The 14,620-nt window shown below is 42.8% G+C and overlaps 1 protein-coding gene across 1 annotated transcript; it reads left to right on the top strand.

Annotated features, from left to right (window-relative positions):
- Window positions 1–324: 324 nt before the first annotated feature.
- Window positions 325–10,816, top strand: LOC123043381 (E3 ubiquitin-protein ligase UPL3). Its single transcript, XM_044465803.1, has 17 exons — window positions 325–1,308; window positions 2,735–2,845; window positions 3,038–3,154; window positions 3,244–3,411; window positions 3,492–3,647; window positions 4,319–4,558; window positions 4,667–4,788; window positions 4,884–6,294; window positions 7,373–7,471; window positions 7,577–9,094; window positions 9,221–9,448; window positions 9,549–9,653; window positions 9,748–9,828; window positions 9,906–9,974; window positions 10,075–10,203; window positions 10,286–10,405; window positions 10,502–10,816. The coding sequence occupies exons 1-17, from the start codon at window positions 457–459 to the stop codon at window positions 10,565–10,567; spliced, it is 5,592 nt and encodes a 1,863-aa protein (XP_044321738.1). The 5' UTR covers window positions 325–456; the 3' UTR covers window positions 10,568–10,816.
- Window positions 10,817–14,620: the final 3,804 nt, after the last annotated feature.

Genomic DNA, 14,620 nt, shown 5'->3' on the forward strand with positions numbered 1-14,620 from the left:
ATGTCTAGATACGGGACATTCGTATATATCTACACAAATAGTAGTTTCTTGGTCCGGAATTGCTCGGAGGGAGTATTTTATCTTTTGAGAGACTTTTCTTGAGAAGATTTTTGTTTTCTTCTTCTTTTTCTTAGGTCGAGGGAGGGCGGTGCGGGGCGGTGCTCTGCTCGTGGGCAGAGAGCCGAACAACCCCGCAAAAGCCCAAGCGGCCCTCCTCGCGCTCACGCGTCCCATCCGGCCTCTCTCTCTCTCTCTTATCTCGCGTCGCCGCCCCCGCAGCCGCAGTCCCCACCGCCTCCCTGGCCCCCCAAATCAATCAACAAAATCCCCACCCAGATCTCCTCCGATCGCCCATCGATGCCCCCTCCCCCGCCGCCCACCGCCTCCTAGCCGCCGCGCCGCACCCACCGCCTCCGACGAGGCGGCCGCCGCCCCCCTCCCCCTCCTCCCCCGTGTATGGAAACGCGCAGCCGCAAGCGGGCGGAAGCCTCGTCGTCTTCCTCCACCACCCCGACCTCCTCCTCCTCGGCCCGCTCCTCCAAGCGCGCCCGCCCCAACCCTAACCCTAGCCCCGCCCCCGCCGCGCCCGCACACCCCGCGCCCCGCGCCCGCCGCTCCGTCCTCCTCTCCCCGCCCGCCCCGCAGCCCCCGATGGACTTCCCGGCCGACGGCGGCGGCAACAACCCCCCGCCCCGCCGCCGCGGCGGCCGCGCCTCCAACGCCGACAAGGGCAAGGAGCAGCAGGAGCCCTCGGAGAGCTCCCGCGTGCGCGAGGCCGAGCGGATGCTGGGCCTCAGCTTCGACGGCATGGACGACGACGACGAGGGCCACGGGGCCTTCCCCCACGGCCTCACCTCCGCCAGCAGCGCCCTGCAGGGGCTGCTCAGGAAGCTCGGCGCCGGCCTGGACGACATGCTGCCGTCGTCCGGGCTCTCGGCCGCCGCCGCGGCTGCCTCCTCGTCGTCCATGTCTGGGCCGAACGGCGCGCGGATGAAGAGCATGCTCGCGGGTCTCCGCGCCGACGGGGAGGAGGGGCGCCAGGTTGAGGCACTCACGCAGCTCTGCGAGATGCTGTCCATCGGCACGGAGGACACCCTCGCGGGCTTCTCAGTGGACTCGTTCGTGCCTGTTCTGGTCGGGCTGCTCAACCATGAGAGCAACCCCGACATCATGCTGCTCGCCGCGCGGGCCCTGACCCACCTCTGCGACGTGCTTCCGTCGTCCTGCTCTGCCGTTGTGCACTATGGCGCCGTGGCATGCTTCTGCGCCCGGCTTCTCACCATTGAATATATGGACCTTGCTGAGCAGGTGAGCACTGCTCTGTTGCATCGCTTGCTTGGTTTATATATAGTACATGCTGCTTCTTTATCATGTTGCCTGATCCAGATCAATGCTTAGTGAACCATTCTTGTGTACTGTATTATGCATGATTATCCATAGAGCCTTAACCTACATTACACGAGTTTCCTTTTAGTGTTGCAGGTCATTTGGACTTGCTCATGAGTAGTTTGCCTTTTGTGTAGCTGTGGTTTTTTTCCCATTTTAGTGCTAAAACAAACATGAGTGAGAAGGTTACAAACATGATTTTTGTTGGCGTTGTGCCCATACTTGAGAAGTTCCACTGTATGCTTTCTATGTTATGTTTCTGACTCAAGTTTCAGTGACCTGTACAGATGTGGTAATTGTAAGTTAGCCTCAGTTAATATTAAGTTTGAAATATTGTGTATAATCAATTTTGAAGGAACTATATATTTGAAATAGCTTGTTTGATTGTTCACTTGGCAAGTACCAAATATTGCCTAGTTCAGTAGCTCACCATTTAATGATGTCACAAGAAATATCTAGAGAGTTAGGCAGAAAGTGATACCTTAGTAGCCTTGGGGCCTGCCAAGGGTCTAGTCACTGGTCGCTCTGGGAGGAAGAAGCTGAGGATAGGAGACACATGAAAGAAAAAATAGTTAGATGAAAGCATGTCCCAATGCACGTGATGCCTTAAAGCCTTAGGGAGCTTGTGGGCATGGAGATGTCTTCCCTTCCTCTGCTGCCGCAGGAGGACTCGGGCTCCAAATCCTCACCAGCGAACGCAAATCCATCTAAGGACCTCATCTGCCCCTTAGAAGACTTTCTAGGCCTGATCATGGTGGTGCTCCTGCCGAGCACCTGGGTGCCATTTAACATGGTTTTGCTGTGCCAAATCACCTATTTGTGCATGACTAAGCTAACTATTTGAACATGTTTTTCATCTGAAATATTTCTAGCTCAGGGTCTGATTTCACGCCTGTGTATGTGCTACTGTAATGATCCATCTGAAATACTAAGAAGTTGGTTGGAAATCAGATGCTAAGATTCATGTAACCGGTTTCTGGCTATGTTTCTTCTCTGCCTTCCCATCTTATATGGATATTATACTTCTACTTTTCTTGGGTCTAATTCAAAACAATGTGAATTAACTTGATAGCATCTGTTTGAATTCCTTTGTAACCCTTTGTGCAATTGAATCTAGTTTGCTGCTCCACAATATGTTATTGAGTAGTATCTACCACTATTAGCTTTATCACCTACGACATCTGAATTACTTTCTTAGATTTTGATATTGTATTGCTTCTGTGGTACTTTAGATTAGCCACTTTCCTTGTTTTGTTTTGTCGTTTAAAATATGCTGCAGGAAGAATCTATCATTGATAGATCTTGATGTGGTACTAATATTTTCTTATGCCTTTTCTGGGTATTTTAGTCCTTACAAGCACTCAAGAAGATATCCCAGGAGCATCCAACTGCCTGCTTGAGGGCTGGCGCGCTAATGGCAGTGCTATCGTATCTTGACTTCTTCTCCACCGGTGTTCAAGTAATTTTTCTAAATACTTTTATGTTTTTCCAGCATTTAGACATAACATTCTCAATACTTGCGTTATTTTTTTGCACCATTTAGAAATTGGGACATACTAATTTGTAATATCACTTTATCTTTTTGTTGCACACATACTGTACTACATTTTTATTACTACTCACAGTTGTTTTTTTGGTGGAATGTATACAGAGAGTTGCGTTATCTACAGCTGCCAATATGTGTAGGAAGCTTCCTTCAGACGCCTCAGATTTTGTAATGGAAGCGGTTCCACTGCTAACAAATCTTCTGAACTACCATGATGCAAAAGTATGCTTGTTGTCTGTATTTGGATACCCTGATTATGCCATGATACCATCTATTCTGAGATGCTGATTATCTGTATCAATTTATTCCAGGTGCTGGAACATGCTTCTGTTTGCCTGACTCGTATAGCAGAATCGTTTGCTTCATCCCCAGAGAAATTGGATCAATTGTGCAATTATGGATTGGTTGCACAAGCTGCTAGCTTAATAGCTGTTAGCAACTCAGCGGGACAAGCATCACTGAGTACATTAACATATACAGTATGCTTCTATTTCACTTATTTACTGTATTATTTAGTATTTACGCAACTTTGCTAACTCTGGCTCATATATCCTTGAAGGGAGTAATTCGTGTTCTGTCAATATGTGCAAGTGGATCTTCATTGGCAGCTAAAACACTCCTCCTCCATGGAATTAGCGGCACACTTAAAGATATCCTTTCAGGTTCTGGTTTGGTTGCTGGTACAACTGTATCCCCCACTAGGCCAGCTGATCAGGTGATTATTGCTTTATGAGGGCTATATCTATATTATATATTACAGCTACTTACTGTTTTATTTGAATGCCATCGGTTGATGACTCTGTTCGGTGGTTGTTTTATCTGACTTAGCCGATGAAGCTTTTTGAGTGATACTTTTTTTTTTCAATCTTAAATTCACTCAAGTGTGCATTCAGTTCAGGTTTGTTTGGTAAACTGAAATTAATATCACACAACAGAATATTCAAAATTTGGAAGAAAGTTGCATGCTGGATACTTATTCTGTGTATAATAATTTGCCAAATGTTTCCCGTGCTCGTGCTGTTTGTGCAGTCCTGCAAGCTATAACAGTGAGCAAACAATGTGGTAAATTGGATTAGGGTTTGTCTTGGAACTCTTGGTTCATAGACCTCTCTGTTTTCTACCCGATTTTCTTTCTCCAGTTATAATGAAATTCACAATGATAGTATTGATCTTGATCAAGGTTTAGAGATGCGCTAGACTGGCGGTAGGTGACCGCCTATATGACGCCCAGCCACTGTTTGTTAACCTTAATAATCTCGACATCATACCATATTACTTGCTCCATTTTTCTTTTTAATTTATCAAAAGCCAAGAGTTCCCTGTAGTAGTTCTATGGTAGTTTGCAGCTTGTTTTCATATGCTAATGTTCTTTGTTGTGTCACACAGATGTATGAAATTGTGAACCTTGCCGACGAATTGCTTCCTCCTCTACCTGCTGGAACCATTTCTTTACCAGCGCATTCCCATGTTTTTATGAAAGGCTCTTCTGTAAAGAAACCTGGTTCTAGCAAGCAAGGCGAGTCTGGTTCAACAGATATTAAAGTCTCGGGTCGGGAGAAGTTATTGCGTGATCAGCCTGAACTTCTCCAGCAATTTGGCATGGACATATTACCTACCATGACACAGGTCAGTCCCATGGTTTGCTGGCGTATCAGTTGATGTTGGTTGCTGACGATAACATTATTGAAATCCTGTTATCTGAGACATTATTTGGATACACTCTATCCCTTGCAGGTGTATGGCTCCAGTGTAAATGGACCAATACGTCATAAATGCTTATCTGTCATTGCTAAATTAATGTATTACAGCTCAGCGGAAATGATCGAAATTCTCCATGGCACAACAAACATATCCAGGTGCTAATACGAAACTTCAGATGCCATTCTTGCTTACTGTTATACATGTACTCGTGTACCTCTGGTTCCATCTAACCTGATATTGACCTTTGCAGCTTCTTAGCTGGCATCTTAGCTTGGAAAGATCCACATGTGTTGGTTCCCGCTCTCCAGATAGCTGACATTCTGATGGAAAAGCTCCCTGGGACATTTTCGAAGATGTTTGTGAGGGAAGGTGTTGTTCATGCTGTAGAATCGCTTATATGCCAGGAAATCTCTAGTCCAATGCTTTTTCAAGTACCACAGCAGGACAAGGATATTGATTCTGGTATATGTACATCTTCACGTTCAAGACGCAGCCGCCGGCGCAGCAGTGCTGGGAATACTGATAATAATTCCTTGGATGAACCAAAGGGTTCCCATACTACTATTGCCAATTCACCACCAAGCACGCTAGAAGGTCCAAATACTAGTATTCGTGCTTCAGTTAGTGATCGTGCGAAGTCATTCAAAGATAAGTACTTCCCCTCTGAACCCGGCTCAAGTGATATTGCAGTTACTGATGACCTTTTGAAGCTACGGGCACTCTGTGCAAAATTAAATGCCACTGCGGACACTGTTAAAACAAAAGCCAAGGGGAAATCAAAGTCACTGGGAGGTGATGATTTTGATATCTTATGCAATGTCGAGGAACAGTTAGACGACATCATAGACAAAATATTGTCTGAGCTTAGCAATGGGGATGGGGTTTCCACGTTTGAGTTTATTGGGAGTGGAGTTATCTCAGCATTGCTTAACTATTTGTCTTGTGGAACCTTTGGAAAGGAAAAGGTGTCCGAAGCAAACCTACCCAAGTTGCGTCACCTGGCACTCAGGCGATATAAAGCATTTATATATGTTGCCCTTCCAAATGATGCGGTAGGGAATCAAACTCCAATGGCATTCTTAGTTCAAAAACTGCAAAGCGCGTTGTCTTCGCTGGAACGGTTCCCAGTTGTGATTAGCCATTCTGGAAGGACGTCCAGTTTGGGAGGATCTCGTCCATCCTCTGGATTAAGTGCTCTATCCCAGCCCCTGAAGTTGCGCCTGTGTCGAGCAACAGGTGAAAAAACGCTCAAGGATTATTCATCCAATATAGTTCTTATTGATCCCTTGGCAAGTTTAGCAGCCGTTGAAGATTTCCTTTGGCCTAGAATCCAGCGTAGCGAGTCAATATCTTATCCTGCAGTATCATCTGGAAAGAATTCTGAATCTGTGGCACCTAGTGCAACAGCACCAGTGGCTTCGTCAACTCAATCTGTCCGGCGGCCCTCAACTAGGTCGAAATCATTGGCTGATGCTGATTCTGCAACTAAGAAGGATATTCAGGAGGGGAGCGGAAACACATCCAAGGGAAAAGGCAAAGCTGTTGTTAAGTCGACGTCCGATGAACCAAAAGGACCACATACTAGGACTGCGGCACGCAGAAAAGTTGCTTCACAGAAAGATGCAGAAGTGAAGCCACCACACAGTCACAGTAGCTCAGAGGTTTGTTGTTCATTATGGACTCATTTCCTTAATAATCTATAGTGTATATATTTCCTCTAGTACGTCTTGAATTTTTGCTAGTTCCCCAAAATTTGATACAGATGCTTGACTATATATTCTTTGTTTGGTAGTGCCTCCCTGCAGTTACCCAGCTGCCAAGCTGATTTTCGTTATAACAACCTTCCTACTGTTTTTCGTCGTCGTTTCATGATTATATCTGCTCTCCTTTCATTTAATAATTTGAGGTGCAACTGTTAAGGGGAATTGACATGATTAATACCGTTATGAAATTACTCCCTCCGTCCCAAAATTCTTGTCTTAGATTTGTCCAGATATGGATGTATCTAATACTAAAATGTGACTTGATACATCCGTATTTAGACAAATCTAAGACAAGAATTTTGCGACGGAGGGAGTATTATTTAACATGAATTTCATTGTGGAACCAATGTGTGAATTTCATAAAATTAGATCTACAGAATACAATGCCTTTTGAACTGCAGTTTGATATGCCATCTAGGGAGTACATATTGTCTCACCATGTCTACAATGCTTCAGTTGATGAAGACATTGTCCAACTAAAACCAATGATGTAGGGAAAGGTTGGTGCTCCCACCACTATCTCGATCACTGAATGTGCCTAAAGGTTGTTGCAGTTCCTTATCCTATGCAATAATTATATGTTGAGAGAGTGGCACGGACCTCAAGCAGCAATGGCACATTCCATAGTTGAGAACTTGTGATAGTGGGAGCATATTCACCAATGTGATGCATTTCACTGTTGAAAGTTTGCCCGAATGCAATACTGCTTTTCTTGCCTAACTGAGTGATGAATATATAAATTAAGTTGTCAATTTAATTATATCTATGTAATTAGCTGCAAGTACCCCTTACCAGTACTCACCTGTATAACAAAATAGATCACTTATGCGTTGGAAACTGGACTACTATTTCACTAATTCCCTTATCCCTGAACAAAGTTCTGATCCAATTCTTGTACACTATGTCATGTGAATGTTAAACTTTATTACTGTATTTATGCTCATTGTGCATGATACATTCTGTTTCCTACATGCAGGACGAAGAACTGGGCGCATCTCCCTTTGAGGCTGATGATGCTTTGATGCTTGGTGATGACGATGATGATGTTTCAGATGATGAAGATGATGATCATGAGGTAGTATTTCAAAATTACTTTGATTGCTCGCTTTGTTTCTCTGCAAGTTAATGTGGCTTTAGTGGGCATGACTGAAAACTGCATATTTTTGTTGAAAATCCCCAGGTTCTACGTGGGTCTCTTCCTGACTGTGTTCCAGAGAGTGTTCATGATGTAAAACTGGCAGATGCTGATGGATCTAGTATTGCCTCAATAGCAAGTGATAACCAGGCACAACCCTCATCTGGCTCCAGCATAAAACATACTTTTAGTAGCAGGGGAGCAGGTTCTGTTGAACTTAGAAATCCAAGCACACTTGGTTCGCGGGGCGCGATGTCGTTTGCTGCAGCTGCCATGGCTGGGCTTGCTTCTGTTGGTAGTCGTGGTATCAGAGGTAGCCAGGATAGGCGTGGCCTTCCACTTGGAACTAGTGCACATGAGCATTCGAACAAATTGATTTTTACAGCTGGCGGCAAGCAGCTTAGCAAGCATTTGACCGTATATCAAGCTATGCAACAGCAAGTAGTTCATGATGAGGATGATGAGGAAAGGCTAGGTGGTTCTGATTTACCCAATGATGGAAGCCGTCTCTGGGGTGATATGTTCACTATAACATATCAAAAGGCTGATAACGAAGTGGATAGGGAATCAACCAGAGGTTCATCTTTAGTGCTGAAATCGTCCAAATCAGAACTTTGCAGAGCTACATCTCAAGAACAATGTACTTCTCTTCTTGATAGCATTTTGCAAGGAGAACTTCCTTGTGATATTGAGAAATCGACCCAAACTTATAATATTTTAGCACTATTGCGTGTATTGGAGGGATTGAATCAGCTATCTCCTCGTCTGAGACTACAGGCAACCTGTGATGATTTTATAGAGGGAAAAGTTGGTACCCTGGATGGGTTATATGGCACCGGAGCTAAGTTACCCTCAGAGGAGTTTATCAGCAGTAAGTTGACACCAAAGCTTGCTCGGCAAATTCAGGATGTTCTTGCACTCTGCAGTGGTAGTTTACCTTCTTGGTGTTATCAGATGACCAAAGCTTGTCCATTTCTGTTTCCTTTTGAAACAAGAAGACAACACTTCTACTCCACAGCTTTTGGGTTATCTAGGGCATTGAATCGTCTTCAGCAACAACAGGGTGATAATAATAGCTCAGCGACTGAAAGAGAAGTCCGGATTGGTAGATTGCAACGCCAGAAAGTTCGTGTTTCTCGTAACCGGATCCTGGATTCTGCTGCCAAAGTAATGGAGATGTTCTCCAATCAGAAGGCTGTTCTTGAAGTTGAATACTTTGGTGAAGTGGGAACTGGACTTGGTCCAACTTTGGAGTTCTACACCCTCTTAAGTCATGACCTGCAAAGGGTTGGCTTGGGATTATGGAGATCTGATTCTGATTCTTTAGAAGCTAAAAAACTTGATTCGCATTCACCTGCTGATAGCAGGAACTTGGTACAAGCACCTCTTGGCTTGTTCCCTCGGCCTTGGCCACCTAGTACTGCTTCTTCAGAGGGTAGTAAATTCTTCAAAGTTGTTGAGTATTTCCGCTTAGTTGGTCGAATCATGGCAAAAGCATTGCAAGATGGAAGGCTTCTTGATTTGCCTTTGTCAACAGCATTTTATAAGCTTCTACTTGGACAGGTAAGCATGAAAACCCGCTTGCAGTAGATCCATTCCAATATCCCCTTCCACCTTGTCAAGTCTTGGTATTTTTTTTATTTTCTCTACTGTCTTCTGTATTGATGCCAAAATATTTTGCTTTACTAGGAACTTGATTTGTACGACATACTATCTTTTGATGCTGAGTTTGGTAAAATACTTCAAGAGTTGCAAGTTCTTGTTGAACGCAAGCGATATCTGGAGTCCTGCTCTAGTCATAGTCAACAGATAGAAGAATTGGGCTTTCGTGGTGCTCCTATTGAAGACCTATGCTTAGATTTTACTCTTCCGGGCTATCCAGATTTTGTTCTGAAGGAAGGTGAAGAAAATACAGTGGTATGTGATGGAGTAGATTAGGTTCTTATGTTGTCATTACTTCAGCTTTTGCTTCTAATATTGTTGTTGACTATTCATTGTTATTTTTAACTTCCTGTAGGTCTGCATTTACAACTTAGAAGAGTACATTTCGCTGGTAGTGGATGCTACACTTAAGGCTGGAATAATGCGCCAAGTAGAAGCATTCAAAGCTGGATTTAATCAGGTTTTCTCATTTTTCTAAGATATCTTATTTGCTGGCAATTATTGTTAATTAGCTATTGCATTTCTCTTAAAATATTTTTATTTTTCTATTTCAGGTATTTGATATATCATCACTCCAAATATTTTCTCCTCAAGAGCTTGACTATCTCATTTGTGGTCGACGGGAACTTTGGGAGGTAATGTCCTCTTAACTTTCTTCCTCCCTTCTATAATTATTATCTTAACTTGTTCTGAGCAAATGCATGTAATGCAGCCGGAGACGCTGGTCGAACATATAAAGTTTGATCATGGTTATACCTCGAAGAGTCCAGCAATTGTCAATGTGAGTACATCCCTTATCTTTAAAAAGGGCACATCTCTTCACACAGCTTTATTTCAGATTTTTGGAACTTGAGTTTATTGTTTGTGCTGTTGGTTTGCAGCTACTTGAGATCATGACGGAATTTACTCCGGAGCAACAACATGCATTCTGCCAGTTTGTGACTGGTGCTCCTCGGCTTCCACCTGGTGGCTTAGCCTCCCTAAATCCTAAGCTGACTATCGTTAGGAAGGTAAGCCTGTTGTAGCAATGCAGAATGACATCATTTCTGCGTTCATGTTATTTAAGGCTTTTCCATTTTGTATCTTGGCCAGCACTCCTCGACTGCGGCGAATACTTCAAATGCAGCTGGAGCAGCAGAGTCTGCAGATGACGATCTGCCTAGTGTCATGACTTGTGCCAACTATCTTAAACTTCCGCCATACTCGACAAAGGTTTGGTTCTTTTGGTTGATGAATTTTTGTTCCACCTTTCCGTATCGTCTTGCCTGGAAACTGACTTCTGCTATGGTCGTCGGAACGTTGTTGCAGGAGGTTATGCACAAGAAGCTGCTTTATGCTATCAACGAAGGCCAGGGGTCGTTTGATCTTTCATAGTGGGTTCAAAACTAACATACAGATGTTGGTGCACATGTAAATGCGCACCAGTTTTTATTCAAAGTTAGTTTGTTCATTGCCATGTATAACATAGGCTTTAAGTCGTTTCTTTTGTGAAAGGTTTAGAGCCCGGATCTTGTGGTGCCTGTGCTTATAACATTCTATTTGTATTCCTGGGCACTCGTTGTATATATTCTCCGACTGATCTCTATAGTGACTAAGAAATTACTCTTTTGGTCGTTGGTTATACTTCATTATCGCACTCTATCTATTTTGAGTGACTTGTGCTCGTGATTACTAGGTTTACCGGCACTAATGAAAGCTATGTCCTCGACTAGTGCACATCTTTTGAATAACTAAATGCCTAAGTGTCATTGTATAAGCTAAAGATATTTTCAACTTCTAGTTGGTGTTAAACATGTGCATGAAATTTATGAGATTCATCATGTCACCACGATCAAGGAATGTGGATTGTTGCACGACACCTACAAGCCATCCTGATTGGGAGGGACGTTCTCTAAAAGAGAAGTTCTCATATGATCCCTATATCTATGCCACCTTGGGATTTCTGCTGTGTCTTGTATTGCCTGTTTTTTTTTATTGAGGTTTTCAGTACTGTGTCTCGTATTTATCTTTCAGTGTTCCTTTTTTGTTTTCAGTCTCGCGTCTGTTACCTTTTTTTTTTGAGGTTCAACTTTCAAGATGTGTGTGTTGCATAGCCCGTGCTTCCGGTTCAAATCCCAACCTGTCCCAGATAAAATCATAAAGGCCGCAGCTGGTGCCCTAGGCGCCTACAAACATGTGTCGCGGCGCACAACTGCTTGCAGCTGTTAGCCTGATGGTCGCTGTGTTCGTCCAGTGCGTGGTCTTTTGGGTGTGGTTGATGCTGATGCGTGTGCCGTTCGGTCTTCGGTGTGTGCAGTCTGGATGTAAAGCCCGTGTTACCTAGATGATGGAGTAATGTGGCGACTGCTCGTGGTCTATCAAGTCATGGTTTTCTTTTTGCGTGAAATGACAAGTCCACTCCTACGCGCATCCGATGCGTATGCACTAACTACTAAATAACCCATCCCTCTCACACCCCTACATGTTTATCTTCACTACTGGCAGTACATCTTAGTCCACCCATCTTCATCCAGAGCGGGGCACCACCAACATCATCCCGAGCTGCAATCCAGCAGCTCTCGCTAAAATCTTCACATCCGCATCACGATGCCACCTGCCGTAGGAGGACTAGGTGATATTCTCTTCCTTCTCTCGCTCTCTCTCTCTCATCTCCCAACTGACGCGACTGTTGCTTGCATCTCTTCTGTACAGACGTCTCTTCTCTAGCGTCCCTTGTAATGGAACAAATAGTTTCACTATCAACAAAGAAAGATCAATCGATCATTTTACTGAAAACATATACAACCCGTATTAGACTTTTCTGCACACCGAACCTGTCCCATCAAACCAGATTTTCTGAATCCCAAGAGAGACATCAATGGACTGGATTTCAGGTGCAGGTGAGCCTGGGCACCAAAACGCCAGGTCCGCTTGTACCCTACTTTTGATTTGGGTGGGACAACCTGTCTTTCAGAATAAAGTTCTCTACACAAGGCCTGCCTCTGTCACGCGTAGGTTCTGGACATATTGAAGAGAAGCTCAAATCCTTGAAAAACACTAGCACTTCTTGACACATTGTGTGGGTTAGAATTTAAATAATTTGAGTATTAATATGATATCAACATTTTGCATGAGTGGTTGACCACTAATTAATAACCAAGTCGGTCAGATTGATAACTGGTGATGCTTACTCAGATGATTGAACTGGCAGAGATCATTCACTAATAACGATGATTAGTGAGTACTATTCTTTAATTTTGATCTCGTGCTATTTACACTTGGTGAATAAAGTTTTATTTATGGTTTAGATCCATTTTACCATTTCAACAATGTCCATTTAATGTTTTTATGTTTATTTTTATTTGTTTTCTTTCCTTTTTCAAGTTTATTTTTCTTTTAAATAAATGCTCGTGTTTTCGTTTTTTTGGGAAAAAAATTTCTATGTTTTCCATAAATTATTCAAAATTTGAAAAACTATTCCTGTTTTCAAATTTCGTTCATAAATTTAGAAAATGATGAAGAATTTTAAATAATTCTTCAGAATTTCAGAAAATGCTTTCGTTTAAAAAATCTCATAAATTATTATTTTTGTATTTTCGAAAAAAGTTTGGGATTTTTCAAAAAAATGTTTGTGTTTTTTTTAAATATGCATGCTTCACAATTTCCTTGCAAATTCAAAAAATGTTTGGTTTTGAAAAATTCAAAACAAAAAACCTAAAACCCCGGGGCTATAGTGTCTGGTTCTCTACAGTGTCGAACCGCTACCTTGCAGATCCCTTGTATTAATCTAGCCCGCCCTTGACCATACCAGCACCCCTAACCAACCGTCATATAGGGAGATGATGACCCTGTTTTTGGAGTGCACTTCAATTTTTTTTTCAAGTCTTATTTGTCGAAAGTGCTAGATCTGCATTTGGCCCCAAACTCCATATTAGCTGTTTCGGGCCTGTTTGACGACTTTGTTAGAGTTGCTCTAACACTTAATCGAATGGGTACCCCTAAAAAAACTTAATTGAAGTACTAGATCCCCAAGGCTTCCTTGATTCTCTACAAAATGTGGTATTTTCCTGTTGTGTAGTGCGCTGGACTTCGAATGTCATGTTGCCAGGCCGCCATGAAAGCAACAAGTACGTGTGAGGCTCACCTCATCTAGTATAGGTCAAGCACTCCAAGGTTTTCTCTGCCTGCTATTTGTAGATCGATGACACGTCCCAACGATCCAAGCAACTACATTATTGTCAACAAGGCCGCTGGCGATGTGCACTCCCAAAGATTTCGCTGGCACGGTCGTCATCGCCCTGGTAGCTATTAGGAGCATCGTCAGTACAGTGAATCATTTTTGACGTCTTAAGTAAGAAAATGTCGACCAAAAAACCTGAAGAGTTATTACATGATCCACCGTACGCGTGAGAGATGTAGTCTGCTCCATGCCTTTGGAAAAGAAGGACTCCAAAGCACTCTCCCTCTCAAAACATGTTAGTTGTCACGCTTCCCACTTACAAGGCCGCGGGTCCCCTCCTCTTTCGCCTGCCTCTGTGGCAGTGAGAGGGTGTGTGTGGTACTATTGGATGAGGCCATGAGTGGTTAAGCAGCCAACGATATCAGGCACCTACGAATGCAAGATTATAGCTTCATCCACTATTCTCCTATTGTAGTTTCTCATACTCACTTTATCTAGGACCAAAGGGGCTATTTCTTGGCCATTTTTCTAGAAATTCCATAACAAAGTAGCATTGCCCTTCCCGACATGAATCTGTGGCAGACTCTTGTATGTTTTAGCACAGTAAAACAATTTGTTGCTTCAGACCTGATTATTAAATTGATAACATTTATACATTTTTCTACATAATCAATATCATATACTGACTATATGCTTCTTTGCTTATGCATGTTTGCAGATTGTCGCGAGTTAAGCGTATGTAGAAGGAAAAGCTGAGGACATGGGGATTATCCAGTTCATGAAGTCAATGCTCACTCTGATGTGATGGATTCTTTGGTTCTATTTGATTGCTGGTAACTACGAGCGCAATTATCTGAGGCTTCCTATCATGTATGAGTAATTATCTCAGCCACGACCCCGACCATCACTTTTTCTAGGATTAATATAATTTATACTTAAATCTTATACTTCTAATTTTTTTTCATGCTCTAAATTTAACAGGTATAATAATCTATTACACATTTGACGTAGTTAACCACATAACCAAGTTGCTAAATATAACCTTCATGTTATACATTTGTAAGGTATGTAATGGAAAATAAAGTTTTGTCATGCTAAGTTTAAATTGTGTTTCACAAAAAATACCTTCTCGAATATAAGTTTGTTATTTTATAAACTATATACAATATATACATCTGTGGTAGATATCTCTAAACCACAAGGACTAACAAATATCATAATTGTGATCTTTAATGTACTATTAGGTAATCGCATTTGTAGAAAAATCT

This window comes from Triticum aestivum, chromosome 2B (assembly GCF_018294505.1).
Source record: "Triticum aestivum cultivar Chinese Spring chromosome 2B, IWGSC CS RefSeq v2.1, whole genome shotgun sequence".
NCBI lineage: Eukaryota > Viridiplantae > Streptophyta > Magnoliopsida > Poales > Poaceae > Triticum > Triticum aestivum.

What these genes read in the sequence shown, in the direction of transcription:
- LOC123043381 (XM_044465803.1), top strand. Translation starts at nt 457, where the DNA reads ATGGAAACGCGCAGCCGCAAGCGGGCGGAAGCCTCGTCGTCTTCCTCC. An exon ending in ACAGTCACAGTAGCTCAGAG is followed by an intron (nt 6,295 to 7,372) that starts GTTTGTTGTTCA and finishes TCCTACATGCAG; the next exon opens with GACGAAGAACTGGGCGCATC. An exon ending in AAGGTGAAGAAAATACAGTG is followed by an intron (nt 9,449 to 9,548) that starts GTATGTGATGGA and finishes AACTTCCTGTAG; the next exon opens with GTCTGCATTTACAACTTAGA.